The 25,226-nt window shown below is 34.1% G+C and overlaps 1 protein-coding gene across 7 annotated transcripts in view; it reads left to right on the plus strand.

Moving 5' to 3' along the window:
- The first annotated feature begins 260 nt into the window (after positions 1-260).
- Positions 261-25,226, plus strand: part of LOC106478848 (testis-expressed protein 9-like) — a 41,706-nt gene continuing 16,740 nt past the window's right edge. Inside the window, exons 1-5 of one of the 7 annotated variants that reach the window (XM_022382511.1) lie at positions 261-281; positions 4,261-4,382; positions 10,960-11,044; positions 17,615-17,681; positions 20,429-20,609. In XM_022382511.1, the coding sequence (XP_022238219.1) occupies positions 11,013-11,044; positions 17,615-17,681; positions 20,429-20,609 (280 nt within the window). In that variant the 5' untranslated portion in view covers positions 261-281; positions 4,261-4,382; positions 10,960-11,012. Of the gene's footprint in view, positions 282-314; positions 388-1,123; positions 1,141-4,260; positions 4,383-10,959; positions 11,045-13,945; positions 14,855-17,614; positions 17,682-19,088; positions 19,359-20,428; positions 20,610-25,226 lie in introns of those variants that run through there. The other 6 variants (XM_022382509.1, XM_013939421.2, XM_022382512.1 and 3 more) reach the window with 6 other exon arrangements.

The following is a 25,226-nucleotide window of genomic DNA, read 5'->3' on the forward strand; positions in this document are numbered from 1 at the left end:
AGAGCATCTATTTTTCAAAATTTAAGGATTGAAAATTCTATGTGAGAAAACACGTACTGAGGATTGTCACGGTGTAGATAATCAAACATAAAAATATTATATAAAAAATGAAGTAATTATTTTGGGCAAACACTTAAAAGAATTATAGCTAATGAGATAGTATTTTTGGGTAAACTCAGTTTTATGTTTGTTTTTGTTTTGTTTGTAATTAAGCACAAAGCCACACAATGGGCTATCTGTGCTCTGCCCACCACTGGTATCGAAACCCGGATTCTAATGTTGTAAGTCCGCAGTCATACTACTGGGCCACTGGGCTGGATAGTTCTAGGCTTAGAATATTGATGCTAAACTAGTAAATAAATACCGTTGTACTTGATGCTGGTGGAGGTATCTAATCTTTTGGTTTGCCTTGATAGTAGGTCTTAGTGTAGTGTTTTACTTCGTATTATTGCAATTAGTTTATATTGTTATGATATAGGTTATTTATCGATAACTAGGTTTTTTGAGTTTGTGACGACAACAGACAATACTAATTACTATTACTAATGGCTATTGTCAGTAGTGTTACACTTACAAATACATTATTAGTATTACATTACGTAGTCCTGTTCCACACATTAATATTATATAAAGTTAAACCTAGGGTAACCGTTCTTCGTTTATTACTAATTCACAAATAATTCAACTCATCCTGGTTTCTGAAACTTGCTGTCAATATTTTCCATGGCAAAAGTTATGTGATTTAGAGGGAAAAAAACAATTTAAATTAAAAAATTTGTGCGAAGTAAGATGTTATTATTAACTTAAGGAGTGGTTGCAGAAATTTTGAACCACCTCACCCTAGGCACTAAAAGAAAAAGGAGTTAGAAGTATTTTGTGGGTGGGTCTAGGGGTAAAAATGTATGAGTACCTGTACTTTTAGAAGGTTATAGCTGGTCACTAAAAAAGTAAAAGATACTGAAGAATTTAGTACATTGCGTATGATCTCTCATAGTATTAATAATAATAGTCATATAATCCTGTTAGTGATACCCACTGCTGGCATATATTGTATAAGGAATGTCCATAAATTAACATACATTTTCACACTGATGCAAAAGTATTTGTTGCTATCAGAAGCAAATAAAAGATATTTGTACAGTAAGTTTATATCTAATTACTCTCTATCAAATGCTTGCTGACTGGAGATTATAAATAAAAGCAAGTAAAATTTAACTACATGTTTTACTGTGTAAAGATGAAATTGGAAATATTATATAATACCTTTTATTTCTTGAAAATATGTTAAAAGTTTTGTTTCACAGTTTATGCTTTAAAATTTGTAATAACAGTTTTACCTAATTCTACTGGTAGTCATATTCCTGGTGATACTCTGGAAGTGATCTGAAAAAGAAACTTCAGTTCTTCAGCAGATTGGCCTAACTCTTATGTAGACTTCTCTTAAACTAGCCAGTTGGCCATTCTATTAATAATGTACTTGCAAATACCATCATATTTGGTTAAGACCATCATCTTTCTAATTTCAGCTCTGTTGCATTTTTGGTTCTTTTGTTCATTATCTTGTGATTCTATCCTTGTTTCTACTGGAAGTTCAACCTCTGGTGGTTTAATTGTTGTGTAGTTTATGGAAATTTTTAGTCATGGATATATATGTTTCTGCATGATGTCTAATCCAAATATACATTCTTCCTTAATGTTATTCACACCTCAAATTATGTAAGAAAGAAAGGTTCTCAAAGATGGAAAGCTCTATAATATGTAGGTTGACAGTGGTTCAATAACTACCATTATTCAACCTGATCTAGTTATGAAAGCTGAAAGATTGCCTCCAGATATAAAGCAAGAACATGGACTGATGCAAATAGTCGTAAAGTTCCAGCAAGAGGAAAGCTGGAGCTTATTTTTCATTTCGAATTGTGGGCTCATGAACTGGTTCATTTAAATAATGGACTCCCTATTTCAACTGAGGCAGAGAGAGCATTCTCATCCTCAGAATATTGTATTCCTGATTTATTATCAATAGCTGATTCATAATTCTTGGATGCAAGTTTCATGTCTTCTACACTTACAACAGTTTCTTTCATCCATCAAGAGCAGTTTCTACTTTCGAAAGACTAGCTTGCAGTTTCTTGCAATATTTCCTTTTGAATTATAATTAAAACATTTTCTGTTGCATGGTTTACTTCCTTCTTTCTGAGAAAACAGTTGACTACATCATCTGTTGAGTTCTTCTAGGCTTTCATTAATGAGAGTTGGTGTTTCCACACAGTTTTATCTTATGATCTCATAATTTCTAGATTGTTTCTTTAATTGTTTATTTCCAACATTAATTCTTGTTCCATAGTCAATTGAACAGTTCCATTTTAAAATGTACACTTACTTTTCTTTATTCTAATTTACACATCCTCATATACCTTGGTACTTATAAGTTGGTTGCTTGCCAACAAATTCATTATTCCACAAGAAGTTCCTGAATAAGATAATTGGCCAAGTCTTTCTATATCTTTAGTAGAGCTGGGTAATTAACTTAATTATCAACATAATCAATTATTTTAAGATAGCTTTTATATGCGGAAACATATGTTAGCTGAGTTCTTGCACAGATCTTAAAATATAACATTGGTAAATGGAAACATTGGTTATTTTCAAGTTTTGAACTACTCGACTTTCAAGATCTACGTACTTACATACCCATAATTTGACATGAAAACTTCCTTAGGTCAAACAATAATACACATATTTAAATTAAAAATATAACCTATACCATTGTTATCACTAATTTTTTAGTTTGTGGACCACTGGCAGTAGATGATATAAAAATAAGTTACTAATTTATATACCATTAATGTTTAATTACTGTAACCATTAAATTATGGAGTGTAAACATTGTGCTTCAGCTTTTAACTGTAATCTGGCAAGTTCATTAAAGTTTCCAGAGCTGGAGTTATGCTATCATAATCTTTTAAATTTTAAAGCTTTTCATCAGTTTTCATATTAACACTTTCTCATTAATATGAATATCCATTAAAATTTGATCTATTCATTGCTGCTTGTACAGTAAACAATTTCTCATTGAGAACTCTACTACTAGAAATGCTACAAAGTAATCCTGCAACCTGAGTGAAATATTGGATCAGTGCCAGTGCACCCAAGGTCAACCAATATTGGGATCAGATTTTGACAATCTTCATTTGTGTGTTCTGCATATCCAGATGTCCCTAATGTATATATACTAGTGGCATGTTTCAAGCTTCAAAACTTGTATTCTAATAAATCATGCACTTATCAGACTACAAAAAAGACACAAAGTAGAATGTTGGCCCAAGGACCTTAAATCAACTGCTAAATGTTGTAAATCATGTCCACTTAATATTTCTTCATCAGTGTAAACCCTGTAATAAACCACCCTGCAACAAAAATAAGAAGGGGTAGGTTGAACCCCGTAATAGTTATAAATACCAGAAATAAAGGCACTTTAGAGTGATGCTAAAATATTGTATGGCAAATAAAGCTGTGTTGAAAATACATTTATCTTTTTAAAAAAAAAAAAAAAAGAAGAAGAAACGGTTAATATGTATCAGGACTTGACCTGAACTGATGGTCACCTATATTTATTTTTGCTTCTCCTGATTGACCTCGTTTCAGGATACATTGCACTCTCTCCATCATGAAAATACCTGAATGTATTGCATATTTTCATAGGTAAACAAACTTACCAAATTAATGTTTTTAGAAATTGGATCGGAAAAACATTAGAAAATTCTTTTGGTCTGATATGGATATCGGTCGCAGGCTCACTACATAGTTATTCAGCACATCAACCATAAATATTTCTATCACCAACAACTGGGATAACATTAAAATTCAATGATGAGGAACCCACTTTGAGATAAATAATGATTGGAGATGGCTTGAATGGTAATGAAGTAGAACTTAAATATAACAGCAAATGTACATCGTTTCGACAAGGTTTTGTCATCATCAGGTACAAGTAGTTTACACTGACACAGATGTATATATATATATATATATATATAGTATGAAAAAAAAGGTCACACTACCGGATACTGTTGCATGACTTAGAAGAGATATCTTGGCACCCCAGTTTTTCTTCATTACCCATTCAAGCCATCTCCAAGCATTATGAGATAACATTAATATTTTGTAAATATATTTTAAAGTAATCTTCTTTGTATTTGTACTGTTTAATTATTTTTTGATAATCTGAGTCAAAATATTCATGCCTCCTCTTGATCTTAGAAAAAATGGATAATGGTGTGAAATGAAAATTAAGAAGAAGTAAGGAAGTTCATTGTATGAGAGAACAGCATAATCATTAAAGCTTACATGTGGAAGATTATAAGGGTACTTTTGCTTTAGAGGTAAGTATTCAGTACATGTAATCTACCTTTATTGCACAGACTGAGTGTGTACACTGAAACAGTCTTTTACTCAGTGGCTTAGCTATAAGCTTGAAGGCATACAGTGCTAAAATTTGAGGTCTGATACCTGCCAGGGGCACAGTGCAAATGGCCTATTATGTAGTGTTTATGCTTATCAACAGAAACAAAGTTACTTTTCCGTTATGCCCTGCAATTGTAATAACTTTAAAAATATGTAAATATATATAAATATAAAAAAACACATAAATATGCATTTTATTCATATAGAAAATGTCCATAATCAATTTCTAAAAATATATTAAGCATTGTGTCCACGTAGTAAAAATGTACCATTTGTGAGAGTTTAACAAAACATTACCAAAACAAACAACAATAAAGGTTGAGGGCATTAGATTAAATCTGATAAGTTTTCTTTCAGTTTTTAAGATTTACATGTATGTTGTATATTTCCAGCTTTTGCTACTAATGGCATTTTATCTCTTGTATACAAGTAATGGTCATTGTTACAAGCTTTGAAGGCCTAAATTACTTGTAGTAATTAAAATACTTTATTATAATACATCTTTAATTACCTCTACTATACTAGACAATATTTTTAACTCAAATGAAACAAAAACATTTTTGTGTTCTTATTTTTGATCTGATATGGATTATTGGCTCATTTACGTATTTTTAATAATTAAGTGTTTTGGAAATTTATAAAGGTATTGTCAATGTCTGACAGTATTGCTGTGAGTCTTAAATGTATAAACTGTGATTTGAAGATGTTTGTTTCCAAGACAGTACGTTACCTCCGCTCACAGTGCTATTCAGTGCTGTCCTCTATATGCAAAATGTTTTTTGCATGCCACAAGCCTTGAGCTCCCATGTACACCATGATCAATGTGGTTCAACATCTCACATGTAAATCATCGTGTGACAACCCTCCATAATAGGAATGCAACACACTCTCCTGATACATGTGACTCCCTCTATTCAATTCTACCAAACTATTACTTCTCGTTTGTAAGTGCTCGTTTCAAGACGTTTTTATTGTGCTCTTCAACCATGTTTTTTTTTCTTTTCTTGCAAATTATTGAATTTTTGTGAAATTTTTATGTAACTGTTTTGTAATTTATTCCAAAGTATTATTGTTATTTTAATTTTTTCAAAAATTTGCGAACATAAAGATAACTTTTTTTTTCCAGTTTTTCATTTCTTTATTCTAACACTTTTGTGTTTGGTCATTCATCTTTAACAATGTATTCTGAAATCCAAGTTACCACTTTGGAGATAATACCATCCACTAGCACAAATACACAGGCTGCAGTTTGGGGAATCTCGACTATGGAATTATTGGCTCTCATTTGACATGAAATTGATCATTATATGAGTCAACCTTCTTCTCCTGATGTTGCTCATTTACCTACTGAACATGTTTGTGATGACGAGGAATTTGACAGGCTTTTACTTCCCGTGTCTTTGCTGTGTCTTCCTATGTCCCTACTGCGGAATCAGTTAGGCCTAATATAGCCTTTTTTTGGACATAATTTCTCAGGTATGTTCTGATTTATCCATTTCCCCAATTTCTTATAACCATTTTCCTTCCTTGTTACATGATACCCTCTCCTCTCAGTATTTTGTGTTTCACCCTTCCCTGGATATTTGGATTCATGCAGAGCATTTTGTTTCTCAGATGTGTGAGAGTGCTAGCATACCTCATACACCATGGGCTTTGGATCAGTTTTCTTTATCTTACCATCAGGTTGAATTTCCATTTTTTGATTCTCATCAGTTGGAATCGATTTTGCCAATGTGGGGGGCAGACCATGATCATCCTGTTTGTTTATTCCACACCCATTTTCTCACCTTTGCCTTACTCTATCAATTCTCCTATGGAACTTGTCCACTATCCACCTCCTTTCTGAAGTGCTCCACCGAGATCCTGAGGGTTTTCGAGGGATACCCTCTCCCTGATTACTTTCACGTTGGCACATTTGTTTTCTTTGTATCTTTCCTTACACAAGTGGTTTCTCTGTTGTTGGAATCTTCTGGGAAGAGATACTGTATTGTTCCAAGTTTCTTTACCACCTGCTTTTCTTTGGGACTTACATATGGCCCCTTTTCTCCTCCAGTCTATTTTCAGAGATATTCCTGAGACTCTAGAATCCTGTGTGGAATCAGTGAGACAGCAATCAACCCTTTCATCTTTGGTTAATCATCTATCTGATTCAGAGCATCGACAATCCCCTATTACTGTTTCTCTACCCTGCCTTTTCCCAGCCCTACCAGTTCTTACTTCTAGGAGTTACTCAACCCGTCATACTATTCGACACAGATGGACTCATCACTAACAGTACTGGTGACTACCAGTCCAGTGGGAGCTCACTTGACCAGTTTTGTTCACCTGTGGCAAGATTTCGACACAGTTCTTTGGGTTATTTGGGTATTATCTGAGGGACTTGTCATGCACTTCCTTTCCCCTCCTCTGTTATCTCAGCTACACATATTCTTTCCATTACCTTGGGATCTTCCCACTTGTCAACTTCTGTCTGAGGCAGTACAGAACCTTCTCTCCCAGAAAGCCATCAAACTTGTACCTCATCCTTTTCCAGGTTTTTATTCCAGACTGTTTGTGGTACCCAAGAAAACCGAAGACTGGAAAACTGTGATCTGTCTGTTCTGCCTCTATCAATTTTTGCTTCTGACCAAATTTACCCAGGAGTCTTTTCTCACCCTCAGGTAGGCTTTTTCTCCAGGTCTATGGATGACCAAAGTAGGCATCTCAAATGCTTATCTGCACATTCCTATATCTCATCAGTTGAGGCACTATCTTCGGTTTGTTCATCACAGGTTAGTGTATCAATTTTGTGCCCTAACCTTTGGGCGTGCTTCAGCCCCATATGACTTTTGTTGAGTGGTCAAGCCTTTCGGTCAACATATACATGCTTGGGAGTTGTGCTTGCACCATTACATGGGTGACTGGCTTCATTAGCTCGTTCTGAATGGGAGTCCCCCTCACACTCATCTGCTGCTTTTGGAGGCAGCCCAGGTAGATTGGTTCATCAAGTTAGAGAAGTCCTTCCATATACCTACACAATATCTTGTCCACTTGGGTGTCTTTTTCAATACTCATCTCAGTCAGGCCCAACCTTCTCCTCTTCGACACCATTCTCCATGCCCTTAGTACTCCCTCAGTGGGTATTCTGCTTCCTCCCCTTGTCTAGATTTGCATATCTTCATGGACACTTCCCTCCACATCTGGGGGGCATGGGTCGATCAGGAGGTAGGTTCAAGTTAGTGGTCTCTGGCCGAGTGGGCTTGCCATATCAACATCCTGGAGCTTCTGACTATACATTGTGCTTTGGATTATTTTCTTCTTCTTGCCAGGAATTGTTTGGTCATGATCCATTCTGACAATCATTGTATCAATCACCAAGGCAGCACCCATTCCCATTCCCTTTGTGGTCAAACCTGGATCTCCTTTTTTGGGGCCCACATGCTCAGTACTCGTTTCCTTGTGTGTCATGTCCCAGGTGTATTCAAACTTGTCATGGATCATCTTTCCCAACTGGACAAAATTTATCCAATGGAGTGGCCTCTCAATCCTCGTGTTTTTTAGTGGCTATGTCTTCAGTGGGGTATTCCTCACCTGGATGCATTTGCCACATTCTCAATATAATGTGACACTTCTGTTATGGTCTCTGGTTCCTCGTCCATTGGCACTGGCTGTTAATGCATTCAGTCAGGATTGGACCAACAAATACCTTTATATATATCCTCCCATTTGTTTCCTTCCCAAGGTGATTTCACTCATCCACACCACTCCATATCAAGTTCTTCTGATAGCTCATTACTGGCTGGCACAACCATGGTTTCCACAGCTGGTCCAGCTCTAATCTGCCCCACCATTACCTCTTCCTCCATCCCTTCTACATCAACCTTGGTCACTGGCATTTCATCCAACCCTTCCTACCTTCCTTTTCATGTCTAGTAAATCCTCCTTCTCGCCGATTTCCCTTCCTTCCATTTTCCACCTATATTCCCGGGTCTGATCCGGATAGACTACCATGTCCCGTATGTGGTCTTCATTGTTTTATTGCCTGCATGACTTTCTTCCGTAGAGCCTGTTACCACCGCTTCATTCCGTGGAAACTATCCTCTGTTTGTGACTTTTCTCCTTCCACCCTTACCAGTTGGGTTCGGCTTTTAATTCAATTGGCTTATTCTTTCTTGTCCCCTTCTTCCCACAATTTGTTCCAGGTTAGGCACCTTATCTTACCGTTGTCAATTGGAGGAAATTCTTCAATCAGGTGTGGGGACTACACCGCCTACATTCATCTCTCACTATCTGCATCTTATAGCTGTTTCTTCTTCATCGGGTTTTCGTCTTATACCTGTTGCCATTATTCAGACTTCTGTGAGACTGTGACTGGGTAAGTTATCTTTTTGTGTATATATATATATACCTCTTATTTTTCAGGGGCGTGTCCCTATTTTAAATTTAATAATTCCACTCAGTGGGAGAGGTACCTGTCCAGATATACTTAAACTAGTCCAATCTGCACTGTCAGGCCGTGTTGACTTAATAATTATAATTTCCATGACCACTTCATGTACACTGTTGAGATGGGTATTTCCTCTGATATATTTTCTTCATTAATATTCCTGTTCCAGACCATATTAACCCATGGACTTCATGGGTAAAGCAGAAGGGGATAGCTGCCCATCCTTTCCATTGATTGAATAAATCAGGAGTGGTCTGCTTTTCAAAATAGGTTTTTTTGTGGTCATCTGTTGCACTGTCTCCAGTGTTGATGTTACTCCAGACTTTCCACTGCGTGTTCTCCACCCACTTTTTCTTCCAGTGGAGTATGGGAATCCTTACCACTTTTCAGTTCTAAGTCACTGGGGAGGTGGACCATGGAGGCATCCTCCTGAATGTGATCAATATATACCATGCAACCTATGATGAATCCATTCAGTTGAGAGTAGGGTGGTGGTGTTCTGCTGGTGTAGAAGTCCTCCAATCTGAAGCTCCATTTCTGAATGGGTTTATCCGAGGAAGTGTTGTAGCAGTGGCTGTGTTTTGGATTCAGAGCTGGACCAATCAACATAAGTTCTCACATATGTATTACAGGTGTCTCTGTTCCCTCACTCAATTTGGCTCATGTTCATTGGTACCATGTTGTGGGTCATGGTGGATGAACATGCAGGCTCCTTCAGTTCTTTCTCTTGCACACTCCCTCAAAGATTTTCATATACCAAGGATGTTACTGAGCTGGGGGTGGTTCCTATCTGATTGGTTTTGTGTGGGATATTTCACAATACAGGGACATTTTTATTATTCTGATGTAGGATTCCTGGATTAATACAACAATTTATCACTTTGGTGCCCTGTTCACAGATTGTTGGGTATGATATCTCCTCCAGTCCACTGAACTTGAGGTGAAGAGAGTATGATCCTCTTTCCTACCCCCACCAGATGGCTGAGTTTTGGATTCCATTTGACTTGCTGCTGGTATAATCCTCTTTCCTAACCCACATGGATGTCTGTTCCTGGTGGCTGGGTTTTGGATTGTAGTAAACAGTATGATCCTCTTTCCAACCCTTACATGGATGTCAGTTCCCGGTGGATGGGTTTTGGATGCAGTTGACTTGCTGTGTACAGTTCATTGTGCCCTAGCCACTCTACACCTTAGGGCACATCCTTTTACTTTCACCGACATTACTATCATCAAAGGGATTGAGATTTCGTTATCAGGCGGTTCTGATCCATTGTTCTCTCCCTTTTTGATGTGCTCCTCCCATTTTCTGCCCATGTTTGCAACACCTTTTTCCACACTGGGTATATAGTTTACCTGATACAGAAGTGGTGCAGTCTCTCATGTATGATCTCCTTTTCAGGTGTTCTTTGGATGCTTCTTTCTTTCCCTCGCACCAGTCCTTCCACGTATTCAATGTGGAATTCTAGCTGTATCTGTGAGCGAAGGTAATGTACCGTATCAGAAGTTATAATTTTCCTATACTGAAAATGTATTTCTTATAAGATACTTACCTCCCTCAAATTTCCCACTCTTCCTCCCCACTGAAAACCTGTGCTTCCATTTTCACCAAAACATGAAGTGATATTTCAACAGAATTGAATAGGGGAGTCACATGCGTAAGGAGGATGTGTTGCATTCCTATTGGTGGAGGGTTGTTGCATGATGATTTACATGTGAGACAGAGTTGAATCATGTTGATCATTGGGTATGTGGGAGCTCAAGGGTTGTGGCATGCAAAACATTTATTGTGTATAGAGGGCAGCACTGAACAAGAATGGCTATATCTGTCAGAAGAGTAAAGTACCTATCGGAAATACGTTTTCAGTATAGGAAAATTATAAGTTTGAGTGTTTGTAGTTTTTTTTTATTATGACAAAGATGTAAATTGAAATTATTTCCTTTGTAGGTGTAATGCTTTTACAGTAAGTTACTATGATTGTGTAAGAGTGTATATATACACACACACACACACACACAAGTAGCTAATCTATAAATGATTACTAATGAAATATTTTATGTTTAAATGATAGTCATTCAAAGTGAGTAGTCAACGAAAAAACTAGAGGTGGTTGATTCAAAAGCCATGGACCTTCTTAAAAGAGAAGATGAATTTAGGTAAGCATGAATACATGTACACATATTTTTGTATTTCTGCATAATGAATTCAGGCATTTGTAATGCTTAACTGGAGCAAAAAATGATTCTGTGAGAGAAATTGAGTGTATTAAATTTGAATACATATACTGAACTCATGACCTATACTTCCAGTTAGCATGGGATTGTGGTTTTTGCTATTGTATACATTGAATACATGGTTTTCCTTTGCCATACTTATTTTGATGGCCTGAAGATACATTGTTTATAAAATTATAGTGACATAAGTTATAGAAATATCTTAAGTTATAGAAAACCATTCAACCCATCATTATAAATAGTTATCAGTAGAATTGTTTTGTATATTAATAAGTCTGAGTGAAAAGTCTTTCTTTGTTTAAAACAAATATGCATATATTCAATGTTAAAAGCACCACCAATGTCAAAACAGTATGCTCTATAGACACATGTACACAACATTCATTTTGATGTCATTTATGTGAATATGCTTTCACAAAACAAATGCTATTTTTAAATTATGGCAAGTGTGAATTAGTTCCATCTGTTAATTTAAGTGTGCCAAAAAAACAGACCTTAAAAGTAACTTTGGAGCTGTGCAGTGAGTACCATACCAGTGTGGTTGATACCAGTGTCTTAGGGAGTTCACTGTGATTTTTTTACTTGTTTTTTTATTTGTTTGCAATTTTACTGATTTTTTTTTAATTATAAGTAGAATAAAACAAAAATTATTACTAACTTTGTTTTTTCAAATGTATAGAAAATGTTTATTATTATTATTATTATACCTCAAAACAGAAACTAAGTAATTGATTAATATAAAAAAAGATTAAGACAAGGACAATAACAAAGTGCTTTTTTCAAAGTAACTGTATAACCTCAAATGTGTTCTCAGATGAATTTTTTTTTACATTATGGGACATGTAGTAAAAATAAAACAGTTTTATATATATATAAGTATATCATATATATTCATATCTTATAGTCACAGTGCTGTATCATTTTGCCTATTTATGTTTCTTAACCATTGAACACCATATTTCAACTTCATCATCAACTTGTATTACATAGGTATTTTGATATGTCATGCAGTATTGCAAGAAAAATAGTACTGCTAATAACTAGTTTGTAAACTCCAAACTATGTATTTGGCATTATGGTGAATGATAAGTAACTTCCAGCATTTTTACTTTTTGTCAGTAGAAGGTTCCTTTTTTTTTTCATCTTTGACATACAATAGTTTAAAAATTAAAAGAATATTTAAATGGATTCATAATGCATGTGAAATTCTGTTATAGTTATTGTGGTCAGATATGTTAGAATGACTGTTTATGATCATCTTATTTGCATATAGAATGAAAATATATGTATTCTGAATATTTCTGTTTTGAGTTTCATATGTGGCAAATCCTATGTGTTACTCAGTCAACAATATGAAGTTATGTATATAGTACTTCTAATATTTAAAAGCTATAATAGAACGTAAAAAATAGGAGTCAAGAATTTTGGAGCTTTCAAAATTGGCTGGAGTTACTTGAAAGTTGTCAGAAAATATGTAAATAATTATTCAAAATAAGGTTTTTACATAGTTATTGTTTCCCTGAATTTTCTTGAGTAATTTACTAGCTGTTATTATGTTTAATCCAATATAGAGTTTAGGAGATGTTTTATGATTTGTTTTGGAACTGTTTAAACTGTAATTAGCTGGAAGAGAAACTTTTTTTTTCCCCTGATATATCTTGGCTTTCAAACATCCAGTCATTCATTTAGCCCAAAACAACAACAACAAAATTTTAAAGTAATACACTAAACCTCTTACTTTATCACTAGCAGCAGTTGACATTTCAGTTTCACATCATAGTTTCTAAGGACTTTTTTTTTCATTACAGTATGACTAAACAAGAAGCATTTGTGTAATACAGCTTCTGTTTAGTAGCTAATACATTGCAGCATTAGAGCCAAACAAGCAGTATCTGCTTTATATAATTTAACTTTATCTCTTTATGTTTTTCCAGTTTTCTGTTGGTTTTTTAGAATCATCTGAATGCATGTGTTCAGAGATGTTATTTTTTGTACTTGCTAAGTATTCAATAATTTTAAGTATGCAACTGGTAATTTTAATAAAATGAAAATAATGAAGACATTATAAATAACACAAAAAGTCGTTTTGTGACTAAATTTAATATTTTGATATATATGTATATATTATGGTTGTGGTTGGCATAATTCTTCATCTGAAATGAATTCACAAAACAAAACGCATTTAATCTTCAAAATTTTGCAAAACTGAAGAGCTGAATGTAATTAAAATGACAATATTTTCACATTTTCATGGATACACATATAAAACAGAATTTCCTTTAGTTTTGTTTAAAGTACTAAATAAACTTTTAATCAAATATATTTCTAAATGAGACTATTTACGTTATGTTTTTCTTAATATTTAAGAAAACTGATATAAGCATCTCAAAATAAAAATGTGTAATAGATATATATATAGGACATATATATATGTATATATATATATATATCAAATTAGGTTTTGAATTTATGTAACTATTGCAAATAGGAGTTTAGATTTAAATACATTTTGCATCATTTACATTAACTGAATGATTTAATGTTAATTATGTTTCAGTGGTATCTTCCTTTTTTGTTATTGATCTTAAAAGAAATAATAAGGTCAGAAGGGCCCGGCATGGCCAGGTTGTTAGGGTGCTTGACTCGCAATCTGAGGGTCGCGGGTTCGAACCCCTGTCACACCAAACATGCTCGCCCTTTCAGGCATGACGGCATTATAATGTGATGGTCAATCCCACTATTCGTTGGGAAAAGAGTAGTCCAAGAGGTGGCAGTGGGTGGTGATGACTAGCTAGGGACGGCTAGACAGATAGCCCTCGTGTAACTTTACGCGAAATTAAAAAAAACAAACAAACAAGGTCAGAAGTGTTTCCAGCATTTTGACATTCTTTTGTATCGTAATAACGAAAATACCATACTAGGATGAATGAGGTGATAATATGTCCTACAGATTTTAAATAATATACCTGTGTACATATAATGTTTTATGTATATAACCCAATTTACAAGAACATGAAGCATTAATACTGGTTCTAGTAAAAACTGATGGACTTTAGAAGTTCTTATTTAAGATTATTTTGCAACCATGAGTAAAAGCATTCTCAATAAGGTACATATTTTTTATAGTGCACATACATCATTGACATTATACATGGATCAAATATTAAGAAATATTTTCTTTATTTTAATTCTGATAACTTGTAACAATTTCATTCTCAGTTTTTGTAATTTAAGTAAATGACCTTCAGTATATAAATGAATCTTGTTATGATATTTTTAGTTTATAGTTAGTGCAGCTTATTTTTCAAAGAATTTGGAAGCTTATTAAATATTCACAGTTTTCCATTTCAAAATTTTTATCTACTACTACCCTACTCCAAGCTACATAAAGAAACTCCAACAAAATTTTCCTCTCCTTGAACATAATACTATCAACAGTTAGAAAGTTTAACATTTTTAATTAGATTTTCTTATTGAAACCATTATTTGATTTTTTACTAATATGTTAATTTCATAAGTTTTTTTTTTCCACAGCTAATATGTACTTGTAGCCAGATCTTCAAGTTTGACGGATGCCATCTCACTTATTCTCATAAGCTCCCATAAAATGAGTATAAGAGCCCCTGTTAAGTCTGTCATGACACTCACTTTTCATGCAATCAGCTGTTCTTTGTTTACACACGACAAGCTCATAGATAACTTCATGTGACCCTGTTGGCTGCTATCAATGTGGTACTCTGTTTTTAGTTTGCCTAGACTAATGATGTTACAAGAATATTAACACAATATTTTGGAACTATATTGTTGTATTATATAGATATTCAGTATGTGTGACTGAGAAATTAAGTCAGTGTGTTAAAGTTTAAATTACAAAACTGGTTATTTATACATGTTTACTTTTAAGGCTTTAAAAAGTTGCTTTAAGATGATGAGTGAACTTTTCCTGGCACAACTGGTACTACTAGTGATAGTCCTTCTGCTTTTAGCATCCCTCTTCAACCTTGAATAGATATAGTTCTGCATGCACAACCTAAGGCAGCATACAAAAAGCTTCTTAAAACAGCTTACTTGTTTACAGTGAAGGGATAGCCTCTGTCTTTATTCAAAACTCTAGTTAAACTGCAAAAACAAGATGGGCTACAAATTTCAAAGTGTAATAATGCCAACAGAGTGAAAGAATTTATTAATGTTATTGCAGAAGCCATTCATAAGAAAGTAGCAGTGATTTTTACATTCGGCAATAGCTTTTGCAGTGCTTGGTGATGGAAGTCAGGCAAGAAAAACTGGCTCTGAAAAAGAACTGATTTTCATTAAAAAAAGGTCAAACAAGGTATACCAGTTTATTTCTGTGTTACTTTACAGGGCATTGATAACTTTGATGATGTAGATGCAAGTAATCTAAAGAGGAGCATTGATGATGTATTCAAAGGTGATGGAAAGGTGTTAATACTGGAGTTTACAATGGATTACTAACAAAACTGAAAAGAAAGATAGTGTATCTAAGTCATTTGCTGATGTGAAAGACTTCATAAAACTGTATATTACTTGTTCAAATGATGTGGAAAATTCAAAAGACACTTTGAGACAACTGCCAGTGCATTTGGTGTGTAGCATTTTAATTTTCTTAAAGTTTGTGATACAAGTTCGTAAGCTGTGGAATGAATCATTTACTAAGTAATTGGGTAATTCTTGCTTCAGCAATAGAGATTTTCTCTACTAGTTGCAAGGAGAGAGTAATATCGGCTAAATTCCAAGGAGTCTTAAAAAAAGATGAAAGATGACTTTTTTGTCAAAATGTTGCAAAGAAGTACTGGATGCAGAATGAAAAGAAAACATTGTATGCTATCAGGTACTGCATATGGTAGAAAAAGCAAAGGATGCCTTACAGGAACTTAAAGAAGAAACTTCAGGTACATACTGTGAAAATCTTTTGAAAAAGCTAAAATTTGAACTGGAAAGTAAATTAGGTTACTGACATCTTAAGAACAATTTGCATAAAACAGAGCACCAGAAAAAGAAAATAAGAAAACAGGGAACATACTACTATCCATATCAATTACCGTCTAATGAACAGTGTAGGCTGTGCTGAGAAAACTGTAGACTGACTGAGAATTAAATTCATTCCAAGTGCACAGGCTTGTCTTGAATCAAGATTTTCTTCGTTGTAGAATGAACTTTATCAAAGTACGTTTTTGATAGATCCAGCAAACTGGGGTCACATCATTAGAGAAATTGAGTGTTTAAATTTACTTGTAAAGCACTTTTATGAGACACCAAAAATGTACAATTTCGATAAAACTAAGATAAGCTGAGAATGGAAAGATGTCAAGTGAATGGAGACAAAACTAAGGATCTTTGGGAATATGTGCATCTATACAGAAAGAAGGAATTTAAGCATGTTTGTATGCTGGTGGAAATAGTGCTCTGTTTAAAACATGCAACAATGGAGAAACTTATGTTGATTAAGTGATTTTGTTTGGATACATGAGGAAAAGAAAAACATATTAGAAGCAACCCTGGAGAAGTTTATGGCAAAAAAGGAGGAAAAGGAAATTTGACACAAATCCTTCTTACATGACTATAGAATATGCAGTCAAGAAGTGGAAGTCAGACATGTACAATGAAATAGAAATTTATTCTGTTGGTGATTTAAGTGATTATGGAGATTCTCGTGAGAGTTACTCTGATTCTAGCATGCCTTGTAGAATAACTGATTTCAGAGGAATCATTTGATGTTGACGTTGCTGATGGAGATGATACTTCTGTAGGTAATATGTGCAAGGATAATGATTGAATATGCTCAACTAGCTAACGGATAAACACAAATAGGACGTAGGATTTTGGTACATACAAATGACTATGCAAAGTAGAGTTACTTCAAGTTAACTTGATTTTTTTATGAGATGCTAGTTTATGCAAGTTTGTGACTTAATTTTTTAAACAAATAGTGAAACTGATGTTTTATTTCCTAGTAAAAAATTTAAATATCATTTTATTCTTGCCTGTAAATTACAAAGGAGTAATTATCATAGGATTCTAGTTTAGATGTTATGTGCCAGACTTTAAGGAAATTATAACATTATAATTTTAGTTTTTTATAATCTTGCTATCATGGTGGCCTGTTTCATTAATTCATAAACCTGAGGTAGAAAGAGCTGAACTAGGGAAAACTAAGAATTGGCTTTAGCAGGACTCATTCCATTTATATAAGCTCTACTATTGAGTTAGTAAAGAGTTAGTAATTTTGCAATAACAAATTTTTCTTTCTTACTGTCACCACATTTTAGAAAACACCAATTTGTTGCTGTATTCAAGTAGCTTCATGTAAAAATTATCACTATAGTACAGACCTTTTAAAGCAAGTAAGAGTATAATTTTCTATGTTGTTCTTATTCAAACATGGTTTCAATTTTTGCACATTAAGAATCAATTTGGAAATCTTTTTAAAAAACGTTTAAACTGCAGTATGATTCCATTTTTCTTTCTTTTGAGAAGGAAAACAAATGAGTTGTTGGAGAATAAAACAACATTGTTGATGAAAGAAGCTGAAGAAGTGATGGTAAATCATTTTATATTATTAATTGTGATAAAGAAATGCTTGATTTGTAAAACCAATTAAAACTAAGAACACAATTTTTTGAGAACAGTGTATTTTAAAAAACCCAAAGAGAAATCAAAGCATTGTATTAGTAGACTGTTTTTTTTTCATAATTGTATCATTAAAAAAAAACTAAATTTTTCTTTCCACCAATTTTCAGTATGTAACCTGTTCCTAGGTTAGCTAATGAGATATGTAATTATGCCCATTTTTACTTTGCAGCATGCTTAGAAAAGTTAAATTTCACATTGATGTTTTCTAGTTATATGTTTTAGAATTGTCAAGCTGGTTTTGAGGATTATATCTGGGCCATTTTTACCTATGGCTCCAAATGTGTTTTTTTTTAACAGTTAGAGTGACTGAAAGCAAGATTAGATTAGGTTTTACTTACTTTTATACTAGATGTGTGCTTGGTGGGATGTCTGTCAGCTTTAATAATTACTATAGTGATAGAGAAACATAACATGCATTTTCTAACTACTTAATTTAATATAGTATTATTTAAAATTTGTCAGTTATTCTGGTATGGGCAATTTTCACATAACAAATGATCAAGAAAGTTAAGTTAATTTTCTTGTTGCTGCTTTTGTTATTTTTCTCTCTCTAGAGGTAGCACGTAGTCTGCTCATGGGAAGACATGGCTGAAATAACACAGCATAACATAAAATTTAAGGACATCAAGGGACCTATTGGTCCATATAAACTGTCCCATACACTTTAAAAAACACCCCTTATTATTCATATATTTATCAAGCTTTCCATTACATTTGCTGCATCCACCACATTTGAAAGCAACCCATTCCTAAGACCAACCACTCTGTTATCAAAATAAAACAGTCTTAGCTGTAACTGACTCCTACCCTGCCAAAATATATGTTTATGTCCAAAGCCCTTCCATTCTCACCAGTAAGTATAAAAAAGGATGGTGCATCAATGCTATTGATTCCCTTAACAGTCTTATACTTCTCAATTAGATCCCCTCTAATTCTTCTTTATTCAAGAGAAAAAAATTCAGAAATCTTAACCAGGCCTTCTATGACAGCCTTTCTATCCCAAATACTGAACCCTTTTTAACAGTTTATTGTCCTTTCTTAGGTAAGGAACCAAAGACTTAACACAATATTCCAAATATATCCTAACCTAGTTTAGTTTTGTTTGTTCACTTTATTCATTACCCTGTCTAAGAGCAAGAGCTTTGGTTCAAAATTATTTTTCTATCTTAGATTAAGAATAAATGCTTTAACATTAGTATATGTGCTTACTATTCTCACCTCTACTTGAGTAAACTTGGGGATTCAAAGGTTGCATTTGACATTTCTGTTTTTCAACTTTCAGATTGGGTATTAGTGGTAGTACTTTTATCTTTAATTTATGTTTTGGAGATGTGTTTTAATCGTGTGTAGCTCATTATCCACTACTAGCTCTGCTGTCTTATATATGCTGGTTTTATTTAAGTCTTGAGCAGTATACCACACCATTTAGATGTTATTTATACTTTGTGGTATTTCTTGTTCACTACTTATGTTCTCTGTATCTTTAAAAGCTTCCTGAATTTTCTTTTCTCCTTTGCCTCAGCCATAAACAGAATTGAAGGGAAAGGTCATTCTCTGAATGTAATCTACTTTTTTTTCCTTAAAGGTACTATTCCTTGTTGCCTGAATATAAAGGGTTTTTTTTTGTATTTTAAATAACTAAGACTCCATATAAATTTGAATGCTTACTACCTAGCAAATGAGTCATTTAGCTTGCATGACTCAGAAATGGAAATAAGTATTTGTAAAACATCTAGCTACACACAGTTTGCAAGTGGCATGAGTTTGTAGAGCTTCACATAAACATCACATCAATATACACTTCTTTATAGACAAATTCTAGAACAGTACATTGCTTATACATTTGTAAGATAACCTTAATGCAGTGCTTTCCAAAGTGGGTGTAGCAACACCTTGGGGTGCCTTGTGCCCCGAGGGGTGTCACCATGTTTTTGGAAATTGCACAAAATATTTTGTGAAGTTTTTATTTTTATTTATAGCAGTTATAAAATTCAGTAATATAAAGTATTTTTAAATTTGCTCACCAATGTGACACACACACAAAATTATCTTGTTTAGTGGCAGGTAAAGTGGGGTTCCCTGACGTGCCAGTTTATACTCATCTCTGCGGTGTTGAATTATTTTTGGTATGTACATAGTGTGTTGCCATCAAAAAAGAGTGGAAAGCACTGCCTTAATGACTAGTTTTAAATTCTGTTACACTAGCAGAATAAAGTATAAACTAAAACTAAATTAAACTTAATCATGATCTGAATTTAGCATTTTTAACATGAGAAACCCTAGGCCTGTTTCTGTGACATTAGATTCACATTGATTGAAAATTGGTAGTAGATCACTAATTAGCTTTTTTATTTATTTAAGCTTTGCCTCATTTTTTGGAGCATCAGTGGAATTAAATACCTTGTTGTAGAAGGTTTCTTATTTAGAACTTGTGGATTTCTGAACATACAGCTTTTTCTTATTAGGAGGAGAATTTTCTACTCAGTTTTGTTTACTAAAAAAAATTGCTTATTTTTGAAAATATATAATTTTTATATTTAAAGTGTTATTACTGAAATGTAAATTTGATATCTGTATGTTTTAAAAAAGAAAGAGTTGATGTATATTCTAGTTTAATTTATTTTTTTTTCCATTTTTCACATTTTCAATTGATAGAATCAGAGGCATGCTTTAAAGCTTCCTAGTATTACACACCAACATATTCAGACATCTAGAGTCTCAAACTCATGTTGTAAAGATAAAATAATGGAAAACATTCAGAGTGGATCGGTTTCAAATACTGGTGAAGAAGAACTTGAATTATTCCACCAGCAGTGTGAAAAACATGTAGGAAAAGGTATGTGGTCTTTCAGTTTGTTTGGCTAATTTGTAGTGACAGTAACATTCCTTCATACAAGTTTTAAGTCTAAAATTTAAAAAAATTATGTATGTTTATAAAAATTATTATGTCACATTTTTATTCATTTTGAAACAAGAAAGTGACATAGCATTGTACTTGTAAAACTACCTTATATTTTGACACTATAATGATTAACTTGAATACTGTAACAAAATTGTACAAAAACGTATTTTAGAAGTATACCTGAGAAAAGGTTTTGATATAATATGTTTTCGGGCTCTGTCTATGAAGTCCTATATGAAATTTTGATTTCTCTAAGATTCATAGCTTTGAACATAGTTGTTACTCATTGATATGTTTTATATGGTATTGTTTGAAACCATATACAGTGGAAGCTCTATTTATCTTATTTGATAAATGTACATTTATATAGATCAACTACACTAAGCTTGTGTTACATATTTCTTTTTTTTTTCAAATAACTAACACCTTTGCATATTCTCTCAAAATGTTTTGATTTTGTTAGTATCAGTAGTAGCATTGATTGGTCTGTACAAACTCTGGTAATAAAACATTATTCAGAAATGTATGCTCACTTCTCTGCACAACTAAAAGCTAATCATTCGTGTCACTGCCGTGAAGATTTTTGTGTACACCACAAACCCATAACAAAACCCTCACCCCTATATCTTTTAACATGTACTATGCCAGCCTATGATGTAATCATCATTGGACTATAGCCCTCCAACAATAGTAGAGTGACACATCATCCATACACAGTAATCCCCATGAACAATAGCATTGGAACAAAGGCTCATTCTTTCTGAAACACTGCTTGTTTCAGACATGTTTTTTTCTTTTTAACTAACATACTTTTTGCACTAATAATTTTAAAGTTTCTTTACCAATTTGCAGTGTAATCTTTCTTTTCTTAATATTTTAAATTAAGAGAAAGAATGATACCAAATTGTAAACATTTAATTTAGAACTTTGTTTCAAATCATCTTCAATTTAATTTTTTTTCTTTTAATCAAATTTGTAATTTTGGGACACATGTTTCAGTATTTGTGATAAGGTTTCTTTCTGATAGCACTATTTCCCATTGTTTTCAGTATTGTCATTACACCAGTGTCCTAGGCCTATGTACCACAGACACAACAGACCAACTTTTTATAAATATAAATTTGGTTTTGTGGATCATCTGGATTATGATTTCAGGTTTCCGAGTTTCTGACATTTCACGAAGTTCTGAAATTCCTTAGTGGGAGTCATCCAATACTGTAATGGTGACTGGAGGCATTCTGACTGTCAGTGATACTATTGCCATTGTGCACTGGGTGATTGATTCCATTCTGATCTCAGATCCAGTATTCCCAACATCCTGATTCATTTACTTCAGCTGAACCTGCCCCATATTTCAATGAGTTTCACCAATTTGCTTTTTCTTTTTATTCTCTCTTCTATACAAGGATCAGGTAATCCCACCATCGTCTTTCAGTACTCAGATTATTCAGGTATATGTTGTTTTTTTCTCTTTTTCCATTGATTTTTTTGCTGAATCTTGGGCCACCTTATTATATGAGCCTTCATCACACGAGTCTCTTCTTTCAGTTGGGGATCACTCCTCTTTTTTCTTCTTTCTCTCTCTCTCCATCTACTGATCTTCATCTTTTACTTACTCAACTTCTTTATTATCTGTTTATGCATCACTTTATTTTAGAGGCTGTAAACTTTACTGGGAAGACTTGCACACACCTATTTTCCCACCTTAACCTTGATTTTATTTTATTGTCTCCCAGTTCCTTTCATTGTTCTTGGGTTGTATTTTGTCGGAATGCCTTACTTTTTTGACATTCTCCTCCCTCGGTCTTTTCCCAGATATTTCTATGGTGTACCCTTTCTTTGTGATGAGATTTTTTGGGGTGTTTCTTATATTTTGGAATCTTGAGCTGATGCACATGTTAGAACTCATCTCTTCTCACTTTGGCTTCTTGCTTTTTTTTTTAATCAGAAGGCTTAGGTTTGTTATGCTCTACAACCTTGTGGGATGACCCCTCTCCTGTTGCTAGTCCTCTTGCTACTATCCAATGATCCTCCTTTCTGAAGTCTTGGAAGCAACTTGTTTCTGAAGCCTGTCCTCAGCTCCAATCCAGTGGGAGCTCTGCTCTCCCATCTTTTACAAATTATGGACTCTTTGCCACAGACAACTGTGTTACTCATGTGCTTTCTCAAAGATTCTTTCCCTGTCCTTCTACTCTTCACTTCACCTAATTAGAACTCCATGGAACAATACCTCAACCCCACTGTGTGGTTTTAATCTGGTCTTTTCATTATTCCCATGAAGATGGGAAATTGGTGACCTGACATAGCTCTGTTTTACTTGAACCAACTTTGTTCATTCCTCAGTTCCAAATATATGGTTTATGCACTCTAAGCTTTGATGTGGATGACCAGGATCAATGTCTTAAATGTTTTCTCCATGTTCATATTTGTTTGCCTTCCTTTCACTTTCTTCAGGTAATCCACAATGATCAAATATTCTCTTCACAGCCCTTCCTTTCAGGTTGGCTACAGTTCGAGATGTTTTCATTTGAGTACAGTGGGATTTTGTTTGGAGGTTATATTATTTAGGCTTACCGTTCTACTACTTTATGGACATTTGAATGTTCTCTGAATGGGAGTTGTTTATTGTTCCTCCCCACCCCCTTTTTACAGGTCTCACAACTATTACTTTATTCAATCTATATATCTTTATTATGGAGACAGTGGAACATATCAAGTGGCTGGTGTTTCCTGACAGGGAATATTTCTCTCCCAAAATTAAGTCCATCTGCCCCTGCTCTCTGTACCCACTGTTGAGATGGGTTTTTTTCCACAAGACTGTTTTGACAGTACATATACATATTTATCTTTTATTTTCCAGGCTTCACTTCAGGAGCAAAAGAAACTGACAGCACTACATGTGAGACTGCCACCACATCAGGCTAGTGCCTGTTGTCTCTGCTCATGGTAACCCCTTGCATAGTCAACAAGCACTTCTCCAGCACTCTATTCCTAGTGATTCCTCCCCCTTTATCTTCATGTGTAATAAAAGGAGAACCCTTGCATCCCCAGACCCAAACTGCTAGGGAGATCAGTATCGAGAATTCCCCATTTGGTCAAATGAGTGTTATGTGGAAGTGTAGTTTTGGCTACCCTACTATACAATGAATGAAGATTCCTGGTAGTTAGACCAGCCAGATGGAGCTTGAATTCTCTATGATGCAGATTTGGGATATTTTCTCCCTGCACCTAATTATTCTAGTAAGTACTTTGTTATTGTCCCTTCACATCAAACACTCATGCTCAGCCAGCCACCTGATAGATATTGACCAGTTGAGCAATTTTACATTCTGTTCATCTGTATGACACAGCACTATGCAGAAGGTTCTTTTTTTTTTTTTGTATCTAACACCTTTATTGAGTGAAGAGTATGCTCTGTATGAAAACGATGCAATCTCTCTCTGAGTGATATACCAACACCCCAGTAGGTGACACCATGATTTCAGAAAGAATCCCAACTTTTTTATTTCTTTATGTACACCAACCCCTACACCATCTTATAAATGTGGGATTCTACCTCTTTGTTGTACTGAAGGAAGTTGGAGTTTTATGAGTAAACATTTTCCTTATCTGAAAATACATTTCAGATAGATACCTCTATGTACAACCTTCTCACTTCCAGTGTATTTCTTTTACCTCATCAAGAACATGCCTTTGTTGCAATGCTAATGCTTATGGGAATTACTGCATAAAGGTATGTTGCCCTCCTGTTGGAGGAGGGCGATTACATCATAGGCTGGCACAGTACACATTAATACATATATGGGTGGGAGCTTCTTTCAATGCTTGTGATAGGCACAAAAATCTTCATGACAGTAGTGTGAGGTGATAGCTCTTTCAGATGAGAAAAATGTTAACTTCAAAGACTTTAAATTACTGTAATACCTTACAATTAAGGTAAATATGCTATACCATATGAAACTAGAACTGTCTGGGCTACACATACCAAAGTTCATGAAGTGTGTATGTTATAAAGAGGTTAATTCTTTAGTTTCATACAAAATAATTTAAGAACAGTTGCTATATTTACTTAAAAATATCCTAGTTTGCTTCACTAAGTTTGTTCTTGTAAATCTGTTTCTTACATTATCTATGAGGTATTGAGCCCATTTTTTTTACTTGTTTCTTACATTGCTCATTTTATTGCATACTAGTGAAAGTACCTGGCTTTGCTCAGGTTATTAGGTTAACATATTCTCAATGACTGTATCAATATCTGTATTCTGAACCTATTTTAGCATAAAAGAACACACTAAAAAATATTTTAACATTTTTATTTCCTAGAAACATTAAAGCATTTGTTTTCTATGTGGTTTTTCACTAGGTTGCCTCAGTAAAAAGATGCGTGCATGCACATGGATAAGTAATATAATACCAATGTGTACACCCTTAGGATCCAATTAGTATTTAGTAATGTAAGGAACCACTTCTTTCCTATGTGGTTTTTTGCTGGCTTGCCTCATTAAAAAGGTGCGTATGTGCATGCAAGCATGCACGTGGATAAGATATGTA

This window comes from Limulus polyphemus, unplaced genomic scaffold (assembly GCF_000517525.1).
Source record: "Limulus polyphemus unplaced genomic scaffold, Limulus_polyphemus-2.1.2 Scaffold254, whole genome shotgun sequence".
NCBI classification, from domain to species: domain Eukaryota; kingdom Metazoa; phylum Arthropoda; class Merostomata; order Xiphosura; family Limulidae; genus Limulus; species Limulus polyphemus.